Source organism: Eulemur rufifrons, chromosome 9 (assembly GCF_041146395.1).
Source record: "Eulemur rufifrons isolate Redbay chromosome 9, OSU_ERuf_1, whole genome shotgun sequence".
NCBI lineage: Eukaryota > Metazoa > Chordata > Mammalia > Primates > Lemuridae > Eulemur > Eulemur rufifrons.
In genome coordinates, this window is record NC_090991.1 from 740,599 (window position 1) to 761,715 (window position 21,117).

The window sequence follows — 21,117 nt, forward strand, 5'->3', positions numbered from 1 at the left end:
GCTGGTCCTGAACTCCTGAGCTCAAGCAGTCCTCCTGCCTCGGCCTCCCAGAGTGCTAGGATGACAGGTGTGAGCCTCGGCGCCTGGCCAAGTTTTTTTTCCTGAAGCATGACTTTTACCACATTCCATTATGGCAATTTTTTTTAGAGGGCAGGTTGGAACCGAGGAAGTGAAGCCTTTAGTCAGCCCCTTCTCATCCCATGCCATCCCCTTCTAACCTTCCACAAGGCCTTAACATGGACCCTGCTGCTACCTACGTTGTTTCTAAGAGCATCACCCGCAATATTCAGGCAAGGCCTGCCGTAGCCTCTCATGCTGCTCCAGCTAAAAACCTGATGCCCAGTGGAGTAAACTTCCTAACAGTCCCAATACAACATCAGGATGCTCAACTGAACATTCTGCCCCTGAACATTCTGCAAACCCCCCCACAGGAAGACAGCCAATTATTCAGTCTGTGAAGTTGCTCCGGGATGATCGCGGGAGCAGAGAGAAATCTGCTCAGCACATCCGGAAGGCCCAGACAAACCTGTGAGGTAAGAGAACTGCGGGTTCCCATTCTTATTTTTCGCACATATTAGTTTTACTTTTTTCTTTTTTGAGACACGGTCTCACTCTATTACCTGGGCTAGAGTGCAGTGGTGTCATCATAGCTCACTGCAGCCTCAAACTCCTGGGCTCAAGCGATCCTCCTGCCTCCGCCTCCCCGACAGCTGGAACTAAAGGCGAACACCAACACACCCAGCTAATTTTTCTATTTTTTGTAGAAACAGGGCCTTGCTCTTGCTCAGACTGATCTCAAACTCCTGGGCTCAAGTAATCCTCCCACCTCAGCCTCCCAAAGTGCGTGAGCCACCACACCGGGCCAGTTTCACTCATTTAAGCTTTCCTTCCCTGCCCCCTTCCCCTCACTGCACCTGACACCAGTGCTTTCCCACGGCCCCATGCCTTTCTCCCCAGGAGCAGCATCCAAGCCCATTAATTCACTCAGGCAGGACTCAGTGACCTGCTCTAGAGGGGCGGTCATTTACATACCAAAGTAAACCAAATGGCCTCCCCATTAATGTGGGTGAGGGGGCAGGGGAGGGAATAGGGGAATATGGAAACTGAGATCACATACTGCTCAAGAAAGAGTACAGGCTCCGTGGTCTAACAAGCCTGGACCCAAACCCTGGCTCTGCCATCGCTTGGCTACATGGTCTGGACAAGATACCTGACCCTTTCACACCTGTCAATAGCTGCTGCACAGAGTATCTGTTCACACACTCCAGCACCAAGCATGGCAGCCCACCTCAGCCTCCGTGGCCCACCTGTACACAGGTGCGACACTGCCAAGCCTGCAACAATGCTGTTCATGAGGCAGTTGCAGCACCCTCTCAAGCCCCGCAGGCGTGGCTCACGGGACAGTCTGAACTCACTGAGACCTAAGAGAACAAGCATGTTTACCCAACCGTCTTTTAACATCTCCATATATTTTTTATCCTATTAAACTATAAGAATGATCTTCTTTGGGCAATTAACACTCACTTTCAGCTTATTAAAAAATTCTGTTGAGGCTGGGTGCGGTGGCTCACGCCTGTAATCCTAGCACTCTGGGAGGCCGAGGCGGGTGGATCGCTCGAGGTCAGGAGTTCGAGACCAGCCTGAGCAAGAGTGAGACCCCGTCTCTACTAAAAATAGAAAGAAATTATATGGACAACTAAAATATATATATACAAAAAATTAGCCGGGCATGGTGGCGCATGCCTGTAGTCCCAGCTACTCGGGAGGCTGAGGCAGGAGGATCGCTTAAGCCCAGGAGTTTGAGGTTGCTGTGAGCTAGGCTGACGCCACGGCACTCACTCTAGCCCGGGCAACAGAGTGAGACTCTGTCTCAAAAAAAAAAAAAAGTTCTGTTGAGTTAAAAACCTCAATCTCAAATCTCTTTCACAACTTTCATACCCTCGGGCCTGCAGGACCCACAGTCACATGACCTGTAACTTTTTAAAAAACCATTTTATTGAGTCATTCCACACAATTCACCCATTTAAACAATTCAATGACTTTTGGGTGTGCTGTTTTTAAATTGTGGTAAAATATACACAGCACAGAATGTGCCATTTTAACCCTTTTTAAGTATGCAATTCAGTGGCATTAATTATATTCACAATGTCATGCAATCATTACTATTATCTATTTTTTAAACTTGTTCATTACTGCAAACAAAAACTCTGTAACTATTAAGCATTAACTCTCCATGTCCAACCCCAGCCCCTGGTAATTTCTAACCTACTTTCTATGAATTAGCCCATTCTCACATAAGTAGAACCACACAGTACTAGTCATTTTACATCTGGCTTATTTCACTTAATGTAATGACTTCAAGGTTCATCTGTGTTGTAGCATGGGTCACAACGTCATTTCTCTTTATGGCCAAATAACACGCCATGGTACATATATATCACATTTTGTCTGTCTATTCATCTACCGACGTTCACTTGGGTTATTTCCACCTTTTGGCTATTGTGAATAATGCTCAATGACCACTGGTGTACAGATACCCGTTTGAATTGTTGCTTTCAATATGTTTGGGTATACTACTAGAAATGGAATTGCTGGATCATATGGTAAATTTTATGTTTACCTTTTTTGTTCTAAGAGACAGGATCTTGCTATATTGCCCAGGCTGGTCTCGAATTCCTGGGCTCAAGTGATCCTCACACCTCAGCCTCCCAAATAGCTAGGACTACAGGCACGTGCCACCAATGTTTTACTTTTTGATAAACTGTCAAACTGTTTTCCACAGTGGCTACACTATTGAAGTCATAAAAGAATCTTTTCTGAAAACAATGGAATGAAACTAGAAATCAGTAATGGAAGAAAAATAGAAAATTCACAAATATGTGGAATTGAACAAAAACACTAAAGAGTCAAAGAAGACACCACAGGGAAATCAGAAAATGTCTTGAGACAAATGAAAACACATTACACCAAAACTTATGGGATACAGTGAAAGCAGTGCTAAAAGGGAAATTTACAGCCGAAATGCCTACGTTATAAAGAACACAAATCAAAAACCTAACATACACCTCAAGGAACTGTGGGCGAAAAAGAGCAAATTAAACCAAGTTTGCAGAAGGAATGAAATAATAAAGATTGTGAGAGTGGAGATAAATGAAAGAGAGAACAGAAAAGTAACAATAAAAATCAATGAAACCAAAAGTTTCTTCTTGGAAAAGATCGATAAAATTGACAAACCTTTAGCTAGACTGACAAAGAACAAAAGGGAAGATGCAAATGACTAAAATTAGAAATGAAAAGTGAGAACATTACTACCGACCTTACCAAAATAAAAAGGATTTTGGGAGAACACTGTGAACAACTATATGTTAATAAATTAGATGAAATGGATAAATTCCTGAAAACACACAATCTATGAAAACTGACTCATTAAGAAATAGAAAATCTGAATAGACGTATAACTAGCAAGGAGACTGAATCAGTAATCAAAAACCTCCCAACAAATAAAAGCCCAGGATCAGATAGCTTCACTGGTGAATTCTACCAAACATTTAAAGAACTAACACCAATCCTTCTCAAACTCTTCCAAAAAATGGAAGAGCAGGGAACACTTCCTAACTTACGGGACCAGCATTCTCCTGCTACCAAAGCCAGACAAGAAAAGTACACGCTAACACCCCTTATGAACACTGACGCAAAAGTCCTCAACAAAATACTAGCGAACTCTTGCTCGCTCTCTCTTGCGCCCTTTGCCTTGCATGGAATTATGCAGCAAGGCCCTCATCAGATGACACTACTCGATCCTGAACTTCCCAGCCTCTAGAACCATGAGTCAAGGAAATTTCTTATCTTTATAAATTAAAAAAATATATATATTAGCAAAGTGAATTCAGCAGCTTATTAGAAGGATTACATACCATGGCCAAGTGGTATTTATTCCTGGAATGCAAGGATAGTTGAACATAAAATCAATCGATCATGTAGTACAACACATAAACAGAACAAAGGAAAAAACGCCACATGATCATCACACTTGATGCAGAAAAAGCATCTGACAAAATTCAAACACCTCTTTCATGACAAAAACACTGTGAATAAACTAGGAATAGAGGGGAACTTTCTCAATACGATAAAGGGAGCCTATGAAAAACCTCCAGCTAACATCAAACTAAATAAATGCTGAAAGGCTGGAAGCTTTTCCTCTAAGATCAGGGTTGAGACAAGGACATCCACTTTCACCACTTCTGTTCAACACAGCACTACAATGTCTAGCCAAAGCAATTAGGCAAGAAATGGAAATAAAAGGCAACCACACTAGAAAGGAAGACTATCTTTGTTCCCAGATGACATGATCTTATATTAGCGAGGAGCCCTTATCTGAGATGCTTGGGACCAGAAGTGTTTTGGATTTCAGATTTTAGAATATCTGCATACATACAATGAGATCTTGGAGAGGAAACACAAGCCTAAACATGAAATTCATTTGTTTCATATACGCCTTATACACATAGCAAGAAGGTAATTTTATACAATACTTTAAGTAATTGTGTGAATAAAGTTTGTGTTAAGCACTTATGTGTAGAATTTTCCACTTGCGGTGTCATGTCAGTGCTCAAAAAGTTTTGGATTTTGGAGCATTTTAGATTTTGCATTTTTGGATTAGGGCTGCCTAATCTATTAATACATGTAGAAAACCATAAAGATTCTACTTCCCATCCCCCACCAAAAACCTGTTCAAGCTAATAACAGAACTCAGCTGCAGGATACAAAAACCAACACACTTGATAGATGAATGAGGGAAAACAAAAAACAAACCAAAAAAACCCCAACACACAAAGAGCACCTTTCTATACACTAGCACTAGACAATCTAAAAAAGAAATTCAGAAAACAATTCCATCTATAATAGCACCAAAAAGAATAAAACACTCAGGAATAAATTTAACCAAGGAAGTGAAAGACTTGAACACTAAAAATCACAAATTATTGCTGAAAGAAATTAAATAAGATCTAAATAAATGGAAAGACATCCTGTGCTCATGCCCCGGAAGACTTCATGTTGTTAACTAAGATCACAATAATAACCAAAACGATCTACTGATTTAATGCAATCCCTATCAAAATCTCAGAAACATTTTTTGCAGAAACAGAGAAATCCATCTAAAATCTATAAGGAATCTCAAGGGACCCCACACAGCCAAACAATCTTCAAACAGAACAACAAAGCTGGAGGACACGCACTTCCTGATTGCAAAGGACAGTATAAAACTACAGTAATCAAAGTGGTGTGGTACTGTAATAGCACAGGGACAGATGTATAGACCACCAGAATAGAGACCCCAGAAATAAACTCTCACATACACGGTCAAGTGATTTTTCAACAAGGGTAACAAGACTTTCCTAGAGAAAGAACAATCTTCAACAAACAGTGCTGGAAAAATTGATATCCATATGCAGAAGAATGAAGCTGGATGCCTACCTAACACTGTATACAAATCTTAACTCAAAATGGATCTAAGACCTAAACTTAAAAGCCAAAACTACAAAACACTTAGAAGAAAATTTAGGGGGAAATCTTCATGACATTGGATCTGACAATGGTTTCTTGGCCCTGACACCAAAAGCACAGGAAACAAAACGATAAAGTGTAAGCCCGGTTTTTAAGCTTTATCTTATCGAGTTTCCAATCCAAAGGACTGAGAGCTCTTCTTCCTCACATAAATGTTGACACTGAAAATTTACTGAAAAAACAGGTTTCAGAACCTATATTTATTTTGTTCCACAAAATGGAGACTAAAGTGGTTCTAAAGTCAAAGGGAAACTCATTCCTCAATACAAATACAAGACTGCATGAGAATGGTCCCTAAAAGAGAAAGCACAGAATCAAAGACATGGGTATTGCTGTGTATACTATTTATGTATTATGTCACAAAGGAAACATAAAACTAATTTCTAGCTTAAAAGACAGATCTTTCTCCCATTTCACGGTGTTGTTTCCTAAACCAAACCTTATAAAAACATTCATTCTAACAGGGCAGAGCTTATCTATCAGGTTGCTAAAATGAATTAACACCACAAATTTCTAAAGTGATTTTTATAGATACCGCCGGGTAACAGTAAGATTCTTCAGACAATTTTCGTAAACACAAACATACGTTCAGGCCGGGTGCGGTGGCTCACACCTGTAATCCCAGCTACTTGGGAGGTTGAGGCAGGAGGACAGCTTGAGCCCAGCTCTGAGGCTGCAGCGAGCTACGACTGCACCACTGCATTCTAGCCTGAGCAACAGAGCAAGATCCAACAACAAAAACCACCAAATATATTTTCAATTTTCCATAACCCTTTTAACTACACTGAATCACAGCCCAGGTGCAATAGTAGCCTAAACTGGTCTGAGAATCAGATATGGTAGGAATACTCACTTATGTTACTAAAAGCAAATGTCTACGTTAGTAGATGCCACAGAATTCCACCACATCCACACTGTCCACAGTGTCTTCTCCCCCCAGTTACTCAGCGTAAGAAGTCGTCACTCCCTGCGGCCCCTGTCCCCCACTGGCTTAGGAAGCCTGTGCACCGAAGCCGACGAGAGCCCTGTTTGCCACCAGCCTTCCTTCCAAAAAGGTTGGCGAGCTCACAGTTACAACCTGAAAGCCTCCAGTTCCAAATAGCCTTTCTGCAAACAGTTGCTGTTAGTTACTGGCTGCATACGTGTTATGTCTACTGGTGATGACTCAGTTGCTCTAAAATAAAAACTCACAAAATCTGAGGTAAATTACAAAACAAAGTGAAGAATACATTTTGTTTTATAAATTTTCATGCTTTCTTTAATACGAGCTATCACCATGTCACCTAGAAATTAAAGAAATGTTTCCTTTACAACAACTGTAGCTGTTATGAAACAACATGATGTTGGGGTGACGGCTTCCATGTGTCCATAACAAAACAGCTGGATTATAAACATGTAAGATGGAGATCTACTTTGCCTTAAATTATCTCATTTCTTTAAAAAAATTAAGAAAAGATCAGACACACTGCTCATGTTAGTCTCAATTAGAACTATGGGATTTACCCTTTACTGTGTGTACTGCTCATAGAGAGCTTTAAGGGACACAGAGTACGGTAAGTGACTTTACAAACTTGCATGATACTGTTTTCAATTAGGACTTTTTAGGCTAATGTTTTCCAGACAGCATCAGATTACAGAACTTTAGAGGTAAAAGGCCTAAAAATATCTTTAACTGGAACTGCTAGGCTCACATGAATTACTTCCTAAAAGAAGTCTCTGGTTTGGACCCTTTGAAAGTGATTTTCCGAAGGACATCCTAACAACCTCACAAACATTTAAATGAAAATGCTATTTTGCAGGATGAAAAGAAGATTTAATGACCACAGCCAGGAAATAAAACCAAGAGAAAAACTTAAGTTTTATGAAACTTCCAGAATGTAGGAAGAGTTTGAATTTTTAACTAAATACCATATGAAATGTTAAGCTAGCCTTTACATGAACCTGTATCATTAGAAACAATGAAAACCCATCTCTGAAAGCAACAAAAATCACCTGTGTACACCCAATTCCATGTGGACTTCAATAACCTAATATTGCATTAATATCTTTCTTTGCAAAATTTTGCCTAATCTAATTCCTATGTGTTTCAAAGGGAAAGATGAGGGTCTAATAATTCATTAGCAGAGACAGCACTGAAGGTTTCTTTTCAGCTTTTCAAAGAAAGTTAGCTGGGCATCAACGGTGAGCTGCTGTCATTTGCCATTTAAGGTCACATCAAGTGTTAAGGCAAACCGGGTAAAGGATCCACCTGAGCTCAGTGTCTCTCTTTCACTTCTCCGGTCAAGTTTCACAAGAAGGGCACAAGTTGTTTTGGATAAAAGAAACGTGGACTTTTGGAAAAGAGCAACTGCAAAACAAAATTCAAAGGACAGAAATCTGAGGGCAATGACTATTCCCATCTCACAAGGGTGCCTTACCCAGGTTGTGCCGTTTTGACTTCGCGTGCTCGTGAATATGTTTCTTTGTAAAACAGCCAAAGAAGACACAGTAGAGGCAAGAATGAAGCCTGTTCAGGTGGACGCCGCAGACATGGCAGACGCAGGACTTTGCCTGAAACGCAGAGAAGGGGACAGTAAGCAGTGTGTGGCATGACAGGAGTTCTCAGGCAAAGGGACCCCCAGTCGGTGCGGCACAGCGACAGGAGGAAAGCACAGGGAATGTCACCTCAAAGTCTTACGACTCTGAAAGATCACCTTGTTAGTATTTCCAATTCCCCCAAAAGGGACTTAGTTCATTTAGCTCAAAACTAGCTCCATATGGGAAAACTCGGTCCACAACCTCCACCGCTGAAACCTGGCAAGTACTGGGATGTTTCCCACATTCTCCAGCGGTCCGATCGGGCACTTCCCAAACCCAGTGCCCATCCCCACTGCAGGCTGGCAGCTCACATCCAGTCACCCTTAACCTGGACATCATTTTAGGTTCGATAACTCAGGTTCCAAGACTACAGCAAATTTAGAAGAAAAAAGAAAAAGGGAGAGGGACATGAATCAAAGCAAATATACAGAACAAGAAAAAGGAACTGTTTATTACCAAGAAATAGACCAAGGAAACCTAAAATTTCGATCACAGCAATTCTGAGTGCAGTGCAAGCAATTCTTCCATGCTCAACTCACCCAGAATGCCACTGACTGATAACACTAAGGGGACGTGTGAACAGGGGCGAACCAGCTTCAGGAACCCCCACTGGGCAATCTGGGCACAATTTGAGCATAAAAATGAATAATAACAAGAACGAATAATTTATACTGAATAAAAAGAAAATTCCTAAGTCCATAATAAATTAATACTACACAAACACACACACATCTTAGAAGTCGTCTTCACAGGAGAATTCCACCTCACAAATGTCGTAAGACAAAAATATAAGCTCTTCATTTTATAGTCATCATAGTAACAACTGATTCAGGCAAGAATCATCAGTGGATGCTAAACTCATTGGGTAAAAAAATATTGGGTCATTCACAATAGCCAAAATAGTGCCAACAGCCCAAGTATTCATTAACGGATGAGTGGACAAACTGTGGCATATATACAATGGAATATTATTCAACCATCAAAAACAATGAAATTACTGACACACACTACATCAAAGAACCTTGAAAACTAAGTAAAAGAAGCCAGACACAAAAGATCATATATCCTGTGATTTCATTTATGTGAAATCCTCAGAATAGGTACATCCACGAAGATGGATCTGAGGATGCCAGGGACTGGGAGAGGGGGAACAGGGAGCAGACGAAAATGTTCTGAAACCTGATAGGGGTGTAGCAGTGCCTGCACAGCACTGGGGACATATGACACATTGCAGAACTGTTCACTATAAAATGGCTAGTTTTATGTTATATGAATTTCACCTCAAAAAAAATAAGTCATACATGGGAATTGGTTCCAGGACCCCTGCGGATACCAAAATCCGCAGATGTTCAAGTTCCTGATATAAAATGCTGTAGTACTTGCATATAACCTGTGCATACCCACCCGTATACTTTAAGTCATCTACAGATTACTCACAATACCTAATACAAGGTAAATGCTGTGTAACAGTTGCACTGCTTTGTTGAGGGAATGATGACAGGGAAAGAATCTGTAGCTACTGTCTGTCCACATGCGCCTGGAGTGCAACTATCCTTTTTTATCCCCCCCCCCACCCGAGTATTTTCAATCTGCACTTGGTTGGACCCACAGATGCGGAGACCAACTGCATACACACGTGTGTGTGTGTGTGTGTGTGTGTGTGTGTGCGCGCGCGCGTACTGAGGCACTAGATATTTACAGTTTCAAAGTATCACCCCGAGACTACTTTTGTTAGTTAAAAGGGGAAAGGTTACCTTTACAACAGAGAACTCTGGCTGACTCCACCTTAGCCACACTTATCCCCCAGTGGGATAGGCAAGTACAGAGGACACAGTGGCACCTATGGAGCTGCCACCAACAAGGCTCACCTTGAATCTGCCCACGAGGAACACTAAGGCAAGTCAAAACTGAAGGACTTCTGCAAAGTGACTGACCTGAGCTCTTCAAAAATATCACTGTAATGAAAGACAAAAGCTGACTAGCTGAACAGACTCTCAAAAGACTCATGAAAATAAATGCAATACATGACCCTGGACTGAATCCCATAGGCACATTTTTTAAGCCATAAAGGTCATTATTGAGAAAATTGGGGTATTTAAATATGGACAATATATTACATAATACTAGTGTATCAAAATTAAACCTTTTCTGTTAACTGTATTGTGGTTATGTAGGAGAACGTCCCTGCTCTTAGGGGTAAACCATGTCTACAACCAGTTCTCAGATGATTCCCCCCAAAAAAGTATATAGGGACATAAAACAAATTAGCAAAAATCTAACAACTGATGAATCTAGGTAAATGTTTATTATATTCATTTCGGTATTCTTGCTATTTGTTGTGGGCTTCTTAGTTTCAAAGTAAATTAAGGGAAAACAACTATTAAGCTGAATATATTATCCCATAGCCCAACCATTCTACCCCTAGGTTTATATGCAACAAAAGACACCTAAAAGAACATTTACAGCAATATTGTTTGTAACAGCACAACACTGAAAATAAACAAAAATGTGAGAAGAATAAACCATGGCATAGTTATTCAGCAGTGTGCCACAAGGACAAAGACCCTGGGTATACTCAGCAGTGTGGATGAACCTCACACATCTAATGCCAAGTGAAAGCCAGGCACAAACAAGTACTTACCGTGCACCCGTTCCCATACAGAAAGTACAAGAACAGGCAGAGCTTACTGATGGCCACGCAGGTCTGACCCGCAGAAACCCTCAGGGGCGGAAGGCAGGGACCAGGAAGAGGCACCAGGGGGCTTCGGGAGCGCTAGGTGCCATCCCCTCTGCTCTCTGCAACTTGAGTTACGCTTGCTTTATAAAGAGTCATCAAGCTATATGCTTTAAGAGGAATAAGAACCATTATACAGGCCGGGCGAGGTGGCTCATACCTGTAATCCTAGCACTCTGGGAGGCCGAGGCGGGTGGATCGCTCAAGGTCAGGAGTTCGAGACCAGCCTGAGCAAGAGCGAGACCCCGTCTCTACTAAAAATAGAAAGAAATTATATGGACAACTAAATATATATATATATAGAAAAAAAATTAGCCGGGCATAGTGGCGCATGCCTGTAGTCCCAGCTACTTGGGAGGCTGAGGCAGGAGGATCGCTTGAGCCCAGGAGTTTGAGGTTGCTGTGAGCTAGGCTGACGCCATGGCACTCACTCTAGCCTGGGCAACAGAGTGAGACTCTGTCTCAAAAAAAAAAAAAAAAAAAAAAAAAAAGAACCATTATACAAAATAAACACAGTAATCTGTATGTATATACTAAGATATAAACGAAATGCTATTAAAATTAAATGGAGGCCAGGCGTGGTGGCTCACGCCTGTAATCCTAGCACTCTGGGAGGCCGAGGCAGGGGGATCGCTCGAGGTCAGGAGTTCGAGATCAGCCTGAGCAAGAGTGACACCCCCGTCTCTACTAAAAATAGAAAGAAATTATCTGGACAACTAAAAACATATAGAACAAATTAGCCGGGCATGGTGGTGCATGCCCCTAGTCCCAGCTACTCGGGAGACTGAGGCAGGAGGATTGCTTGAGCCCAGGAGTTTGAGGCTGCTGTGAGCTAGAGTGATGCCACGGCACTCTAGCCCTGGCAACAGAGCGAGACTCTGTCTCAAAAATAAATAAATAAATAAATAAATAAATGGAGAACAACCATATCCAATTAAGGAGAATTGGGGGAAATCAGAAAAGTCTGTATATAAGAGGCAGAATTTGAGCAGAAAGCTCAAATATGGAATTCTACAGAATAAACGTTGGTTTCTTATAAGGCAGGGGTCCCCAACCTATATGGTGAGTTGTATAAAAATTTCATTATATATTACAATGTAATAATAATGGAAATAAAGTGCACAACAAATGTAATGCACTTGAATCATCCCGAAACCATCCTCTCCCCCCACCATTCCATGGAAAAATTGTCTTCCATGAAAACAGTCCCTGGTGCCAAAAGGCTGGAGACCACTGTTATAAGAGGTATAATCTCAATTCATATAGAATAAAAAGAATCCCTAAGAGAAAGAAGGAAGAAAAGTACTCATTAAGGATCCGAGTTACTCCTCTTTGGGTGACTGTCACACTTGCAGATGTGGACAATGAGACACAGGACCGAGGATGCCCAATGCAGGTGGTCTACCACTCACCCGGAAAAGACACATGTCCCTGGGCTGAGGGATCCAACACAGCTAAGAAACAGCTTCTCTTTCTAACATTAATCAAGCAGCCAACCAACAAGGCAAATGGTGCTACATATAGAAAAAAGAAATCTGTCTTTGTTTGGCACATACATAAAATCTTAACTTTATGTCTTTTGTACAGTCATGCACCGCATAACGTCTTGGCCGATGGTGGGCCACACATACATCAGTGGACCCATAAGATTGTAATACCATTACTGGTACATACCTTGTCTCTGTTTAGATATATTCTGATACACAAGTACTTACCACTGGGTTATAATTGCCCACACTGTTCAGTACAGTAACATGCTGTACAGGTTTACAGCCCAGGAGCAATAGGCCGTACCATACAACCTCGGTGTATGGCATAGGCTGTACCACTTAGGTTCATCTCCACTCTATAAGGTTCACACGATAAGAAAATTGCCTAACAATGAATTTCTCAGAGCATATCCTCATCGTTAAGTAACACAAAACTGCATTATTATTCCTCTAATCAGCATGGTCCAACAGAATGTTCTACTGTTGAGCCTAAGAAATAATGATTTATGGAAACACCCCCTATATTTTTAGAGACAGAAATGATTTCAGGAGTTTTGCAAGGCTTTGCCCTGAAGGAATATGTGAACATGTTAGTGCACACATCAAAAGCTGCCTGGCCTCAGGAGGGCATCTCAATGGTCAGCAGCAGCTGCTTTCCAAGGTGACATTGCAGTCTCAGGCCTGTGGTTCCCGCCTGTTTTGAAGGACAAAGCAGGTTTGCATGGAGCCACGGGATGGGAGCTGATCAAAAAAAAAGACATGCCGCCCAAGAGGGACACATGCAGCTAAAGTAATTAGCATAAGGGACAGCTCTTGGTTGACTTCTGAAAAATGTCCTAATACACAATAACCAGAGCCACGATGTCTCTGTTTTTGCTAAAGTGATAGCTTTATCTTAAAACTTAGAAGTTTGTTCTAAAAAGATTGTGTAACCTTTCACTCACATACATAAAGATAATTAAGGGATCTACTGAAGCCTTTTGGTAGACTTTGGACTTAAAACGAACTACCTGTTATTATGTAAATCTGTTACCCCTGGCAACCAATCAATGCACCTATACTATAAATACTTATGTAAAACTTCAGTCACAGTTTGATGATTGACGGGAGGTCATGCAGTCCTCAGAGTACCCTCCTTTACCTATTTTCATAAATCTATTCTTTACCAACTGTATTTTTGCCTCTGTGTATTATTTCTATTTCCCATTTTTTCATCCTTTGCAACGACCCCTGCCTGAGGGACGCGAATTTTTGCTGGGAGAGTAGCTAACTCCCCACATTCTATGATGTTAGAATGTTCTATATCTGCATTGTCCATTATATTAATAGTAGCCACTAGCCACATGTGGCCACCAAGCTCTTGATATGTGGCCAGTGTTACAAAGAAACTGAATTTCCAATTTTATTTCATTTGAATGGATTTAAATAACACATATGGCTAGTATTGTACAGCATGGTTCTAGATCCTAAAATGGGCATTATTAAAGAGTTCTTTGCACAATATGTCTCCTGAGTTCATTTACCACAGAAGCTAAAGCCATCTATGGAAACTGAAGTGGCTCTGACTGACAAATAGACATAAGACACATAACATCATTTGTACATCTGAAACCCAAAGGGCATGACGTTTAAACAAAGGCAAGTGATTAGTTCCCAGAACCTATCAATGTTACCTTACCTTGGAAAAAGCTAAATTTCAGGTCTTGAGAAGATTACACTTGATTCTGTAGACAGGCCCTAAATGCGTCCCAGTGAGAAAGACACAAAGCCACATGAAGACAGAGATGGAGTGATAGGGCTGAGTTTCCCAGCTTTTGGAAAAGGCCAAGAACGGAGTCTCCCCTAGAGCATCTGGAGAGAGTGCCCTGCCAACACCTGATTTTGGACTTCAGGCCTGAGAATTTGAGAGAGTAAGTTTCTGTTGTTCTAAGCCACTCAGTTTGTGGTAATCTGTTACAGCAGCCACAGGACCCTAATATGTTCACTGTTATTCTAACTCCCTTCTACCCACACTGTAAAGTTGGAAGATTAACTCCCTAGACAACCCTGCAGCTTGGGCTCCAACCATGCTTTAGAGCACACTGCAGACCACAGCGTTCATCTGAGTCAGCGAAGGTTGCTGGTGTGGCCCCCACAAAAGCGGCATTGTTTCTGGAGGCCAGGGCCAGGGCTGCTGCTTCCCAGTGTGGTGGCTTCCAGAGGTAGTAAGGCCCCTAGGTGAGCAGTGACGTTAGGTCAGTACTGGTCCTATAACTTCCCGCCAAGGGGGTAGCACAGCAAACTTCCCGGTCTACAGAGGCAGGAAGACTGCGGGCTGGCAGACTTTCCCGGAAACTCAGCCTAGAACCTACTACTCCCATAGTTTTTTTTTTTGTTGTTGCAATAATTTTTGTTATTAAACCCCTTTCTCCTATAAATTAATTTAAGTAGATTCAGTACTCGGCCAATAAGTTCTGAAACACGACAAGGATTTGTGACAAGAACAGAAGAAAGGGATCAGTAATCTAAATAGATGTTAGTTTTGCACAGTGCAAGAAACATACTGAAAGTCCATTAATTCAGTCCTAATTGTTTTTCTGAGGACCATGAACCGAAGCCACGCCCAAGAAGCCTGGAGCAAGTGCACTCCCAGTTCTAATACTAATATTCCTCTCGGTACCTACTTTCTCACACCTCCCTCCTGCCCCAAGAAGGGGGACAGATCATGGAGTCAAACACGCATGGGCTCATACCAGTGGGGTGACTCAAGTGTATAGTCAATTCTGAGTCCAGGTTAAAGAAATGTACCAACATGAAACAGCGCCGTAAGAGCTAACGCACATTTCACACACTACCCACAGCTTCCAACTATCATACTACCCACCACTAAAACCTGGCAACTCTAAGCTAAGTTTAATCTCATGCATTCTCTTCAATGACGTTTTCAAGGTCTCAAAATACTTTTCTACCACAAGTGCCGATGTAAGTGAAGGTTCAGGTATAAATATTCTATTTTCTACATGAAAAAACTGTGCCACTAAAAAGCTAAACACTTGACTGAAATTAGACAACCTTCTCAAATCAATTTCCCAAACTCAGAAGGCTTAGAGCACCAGACGTCAGACCTTTGACTCTCAGGGCTAAAACAGATCTTAAAGACCAGGCAGGTGGTTCACACCTATAATCCCAGCGCACTGGGAGGGTGAGGCAGAGGACAGCTTGAGACCAGGAGTTCAAGACCAGCCTGGGCAACACAGTGAGACCCTCCAGCTGTACAAAAAATAAACAAATCAGCTGGGTATGGTGGCGCATGCCTGTAGTCCCAGCTACTCAGGAGGCTGAGGTGGGAGCATCACCTGAGCCCAGGCATTGGGGGCTGCAGTGAGCTATGATTGTGCCATTGCACTCTGGCCTGGACAACAGAGCAAGACCCCATCTCTTAATTTAAAAAAAAAAGAAGAAGAAGAAAAAAAAGGCCGGGTGTGGTGGCTCACACCTGTAATCCTAGCACTCTGGGAGGCTGAGGCGGGCGGATTGTTTGAGCTCAGGAGTTCGAGACCAGCCTGAGCAAGAGCAAGACCCCGTCTCTACTAAAAATAGAAAGAAATTATCTGGCCAACTAAAATATATATAGAAAAAATTAGCCGAGCATGGTGGCGCATGCCTGTAGTCCCAGCTACTCGGGAGGCTGAGGCAGAAGGATCGCTTGAGCCCAGGAGTTTGAGGTTGCTGTGAGCTAGGCTGACGCCACGGCACTCACTCTAGCCTGGGCAACAAAGCGAGACTCTGTCTAAAAAAAAAAAAAAGAAAAGAAAAAATATCTTAGGCTCTAGTGACACCAGCGCCTTCAATCTACAGAAGAGGCACCTGATTCAGCAGAAGCACGAACTCAGACTGACCTCAGTTCAAGGCCCAGACCCACCATGTATTAGCAGCGTCCCTGAACAGGTTAGGAGCCTTTACCTGCTGCACCATTCTAAAAAGTGTATCATGAGGGCCAAAACCAAAATAAAATAATGTATAAAAAGTACTCTATAAAATGTAAAATGCCAGATAAATGTAAAGTACCACAGTAAGTCTCCCCTTACCTGCCATCAACCACAGTATGAAATCATGAAATGGAAAATGCCAGAAATAATTCACAAATTTTAAATTGCACACCACTCTGAAGAGCACAATAAAAACAAGCACCATCCCACTCTGTCTCATGAATCCTCCCTCTTTCCAGCGTCTCCACGCTGTCTACGCTACCTGCCAGCTAGTCACTTAGTAGCCGCAACTGTGTCGGTATCACAGTGTGTTCAAGTAACTTTTATTTGACTTACTAACGGCCCCAAAGCACAAGAGCAGTGATGCTGACAATGCATATATGCCAAAGAGAAGCCCAAAAGTGCTTCCATTAAGTGAGAAGGTGAAAGTTCTCCACTTAGTTAAAAATAAACAAATAAATAAATAAAATAAAATGCTGAGGTTGCTAACACCTACAGTAAGAACAAATCTTCTCCCCATGAAACTGTGAAGGAAGAAGTTCATGCATAGTATACACATGGGGTTCGGTACTATCTGAGGCTCTCAGGCATCCATGGATGTCTTGGAACGTAGGCCCCAAGGATGGTGGGGTAGGGGGCTATTATATCACCATAAAGGGGAGTCGCACACCTGGGCAGAAGCCAGCTGAGGCAAAATACCTCAGTACTGACCGACTCAGGCTATTCTTCCTTTAAATTTGAGCTCCCAAATGTCGATTACACATGTCCAAGAAGCAACCAGATTATTCGAACCTCATTTTAATCTGTTGTGCCTACTTCATTCCTGGAGTCTTTTACCAAAGCTGCTAACAAGTAATAATAAAACTTACTGATTTTTAGTTCCTGTTCTTCAGCACTCTGCTATAGGTGCTGACCAACATAAAATGAGAGGCAAGAAAAAGACTCAGATATCTGTAAGGCAGGTCATTTTAGTCCCTGAAAACTGAGTTTATTTACTTCCTTACTGCCTGCTTGACAGTGATGTGATCAAATCTGTGTACTAAAGGCAGGGAAGTCTTGAGAGAAGACACAGCACTACTTAAAACCTTGCCAAAGGAATCAAGCTCAAGTGTGATTCCACTATCAATTTGTAGGAAGCACAAAGGACAAACAAATTTTTTGAATTTGCACCATGAGTATGCAATCAGCAAAATTCACACCATGGGAAAAGCAACAAGTCAAAAGGCCCAAGTTCGTCAACAGATAAAGTGAAAGAAAAAAAAAACTCTAAGGATGAAGTGAGAAGCTGCAGATTAAAGAGACTTAAAAGACATATCAGTAGTACAACCACAAGATGGAATACTACTCAATGATAAAAAGGGATGAACTATCAATCCACACAATGCATACTGCTAAATGAAGGAAGCCAGTCTGGAAAGGCTACAGACTATATGAACTCAATTATATGTCATTCTGGAAAAGGAAAAAATCACAGAGATGGAGAATAAGTCAGCAGTTGCTAGACGTTGGGGAGGATTTTTTTTTTTTTTTTTTGAGACAGGGTTTCACTATGTTGCCCAGGCCGTAATCAAACTCCTGGGCTCAAGCGATCCTTCCACCTGAACCTCCCTAAGTAGCTGCAACTACAGGCTATAGGGGACTTTTTATAGGCAGTGAAACTATTCTGTATAGTACCATAGTGGTGGAAGCATCTGTCAAAATCACTGAACTTTACAGCACAAAGATCAAACCTTCATGTATGCAAAATCTTAAATAACTGAAGAGGCTGTCAGAAAAAGCCACAATGGAATGCAAGCTATGGCAGAAGAATCTGATTGTATTATAGATATATGATACAACCCCACTGAAAGGGAGGGAGGGGAGGGAAGGTACCTAAGTAACTTGGAAATGAGAGGAGAGTGTAAGGCTGAAGGCAAAAGGAACCGTACCTAAGCATTGTACTCTAGGAGATCGAGTTGTTTCCCAAAGGGGGGAGGGGGGTGTATAGGCAAACAATTCTGAAACCTCTACACATGTATACCAAAACTGAGCAGATGGGTACATGGAATATGGGCGGTAGGGGCCAAGTTTCTCTCTGCCAGAGAAGTTACAGAGTAGCAGGGGGGAAGGCTAGAATCCATGTAGTAATAGATGAGAATGGGAGACATCATATGAACTCACGTACAGCTTAATATGGATGTAGACGACTCCTGAAATAATTACAGTATGTATATACGTGCATCTGCGTACACATCTACTTCTCAGCTCTGTCCCGAGGGCCAAGAAGACACAATACCCCAGCAGCAAAGAGCACACCAGTGCCCAGATCTTGGTTTCTAATTCCATCTCCACAAAAGGAACCAGAGATCCTGGGAGAAATGGTAGTGTCTGAGGCTGGGGAAGAACACCCACAAGATGAGCCCAGAACATCTCGCAGTTCCAGAGAGTAAGCAAGTGTTCAAAAACAATGTGGATATGTCAAAGGGACACAGGAACCAAGTGAACAACCTCCCAGTAGCTAAAGCTGGAACAATTTGAGCAACAATATAAATAACATAGTACTGGATAATAACTCAAAGTATAAAATATCCACAAGTTCATGCTGATATAAATGATTGAATAAATACATAAATGCGTGAGAATGGGCAAATCTCCCATAAAGAAAAACTCCAAATATTTATGTAGCTACTCTGCCCTCAAGGAGGAGGAACACTGTACCTATGCAGAATGATTTCCTTCTAAAACGGACAGTATGTAAAAAGGGGGAAGGAACTCTATAGTACAGAAACCTGACAAATATGACCACAGCCATGTGGTCGAGCTCCCCAACAGCGCAAGGACAACTTGATGGCTTTACCCTTGATACTATGAGAAAGATACTGTGATGAGGAGAGCACCTTACTTCATGGTCTTCTTCCCCCAAACCCATAACCACAGTTGAACCATGAGAAAAACACCAGACAAACCAAAACTGAGGGACAGTCTACAAAATACCTGACCAGAACTCAAAACTGTCAAGGTCATCAAAAACAGGGGCAGTCTGAGAAACTGTCACCATCTGGAGGAGCCTAACAGGACATGACAATTCAATGTAATGGGGGATCCTGGGACAGAACAGTGGCTCACGCCTGTAATCCTAGTACTCTGGGAGTCTGAGGCACGAGGATCGCTTGAGCCCAGGAGTGTGAGGTTGCTGTGCGTTAGGCTGATACCACGGCACTCTAGCCAGGGCAACAGAGTGAGACTCTGTCTCAAAAACATATAAAAAAGAATTAATGCTTAACATTCCCTACAATCTCAGACGTTAGTTTTCCCACAAAAATGCTCCTCAAGGTGGAAACTGCTAACAACTCCCAATCTCAGACTGTACCTGCAAAAGTAAGTTGTAAAAACAAAAGTTTATTCAGGTAAGAGAAAGTAATGTTATTTTTCTGATTTCCACATCATTTATAAGCCTAACTGCTTGATGAACGTGATTCCTGGTTACAGGCTCTTACTGCAGAAGGAAGAAACCCCACCTTCCCAGCAACCCAACCGCTCTCTGCAAACCCACCCTGCGGACTGCAGCACAAATCCTCAGCAGTCGCGGCCACCCGCCCCCCCCCCCCCCCCCCGGACGCAGCTCTCCGCCGCGGCAGTGCTCGCCACGTCTCCAGCGCCGCCCGCTCCACGTCCGAACGGGTGAGGCGCGCCGCCCTGCCTACAGGGGTCCCTGCACGCCTCCAGCGCCGCGGCAACACCCGGACGCCCCCCAGTCCCAGCGCGTCCGCCCGGGCCGGAAAGGACGGACCCCTCAGGGTCCTGGGCGCCCGGGACGGCGGCGCGGGCTGACCGCTGCAGGCCGCCACCCAGGCCCCGACAGTCGTCCTCCTTTTCCTTATTTTTTTTTCTCGGTGCCCGCATCCCGCCCCAGAACCCTGCGGGCCCTGGAGATTCCTCTCACGGTCCTCGCGCTGGAACGCCAGGGACATCCCTCCGCAGCCCCACGTTCGCCACGCAGCCCTACGGGACGAAACTGCCCCCGCCCACGCAAGCACGCGACACCCCCCCAAACCCCGCCCCTGCCCCGTCCCACCCCCGCACCCCGAGGCGGGGAGGGGAGAGGAGGGGGAGAGAAAGGGAAAAAAGGAGGGAGAAAAGAGGAGACTAAGGGGGAGAAGGGGGAAGGGGAGAGAGGAAGGGGGGAAGGAAGAGGAGGCAGGGGCAGGAGAGTGGCGGAAAGGAAGACAGCAGAGGCGGAAGAGAGAGGACGCGGGCGGTGGGCGGGAGGTGGGGAGAGAAGGGACCTCCCCTCCTTCTGCAGCAGAGCGCAGCCGGGTGGGGGCAGCTGGAGGCGCCCAAGCCCTCCCTTCCCCCACTCCCCCCACTCCCAGCCCCCACGCGGGGCTCAGCCCCGGCCTGCCCGCGAGCCGTGCGACGCCGCGGGGCGGCCCGGCCCGGCCCGGCGGGGTCTCGGGGGGAGCCGCACCTTGCGCTTGCGGGCCTCCGCCGTGCCGCTCCACACGAAGCACTGGTAGATGGCCCGCAGGTTCTGCTTCCAGTTGTCCACCTTGAAGCTGCTCAGGTGCGCGCAGCCCGGCGGCGCCACCGCCAGCTCGGCGTCCATGGCCTCGCCCTCGGGCTCGGACCGCAACACCGTGGGGGGCAGGGCCCGGCCGCGCGCGGGGGGCGGCGGCGACGGGGGCGAGGACGACGCCAGCTCGGCGCGGGGCTGCTGGTCGGCGCGCCCGACCGACCGAGGGACTGGCGCCGGGAACAAAGCGCGACGCCCGGACAAAGACGGGCTGCGCGAACGCCGACGGGA

At 43.8% G+C, this 21,117-nt stretch overlaps 1 protein-coding gene across 1 annotated transcript in view; it reads right to left on the minus strand.

Moving 5' to 3' along the window:
• Positions 1-21,117, minus strand: part of USP22 (ubiquitin specific peptidase 22) — a 45,845-nt gene extending 24,728 nt beyond the window's left edge. The window contains exons 1-2 of the mRNA XM_069481841.1: positions 20,782-21,117; positions 7,983-8,115 (exon numbers count right to left, since the gene is read on the minus strand). Coding sequence (XP_069337942.1) covers positions 7,983-8,115; positions 20,782-20,919 — 271 coding nt within the window. The 5' untranslated portion in view covers positions 20,920-21,117. The remainder of the gene's footprint in view (positions 1-7,982; positions 8,116-20,781) is intronic.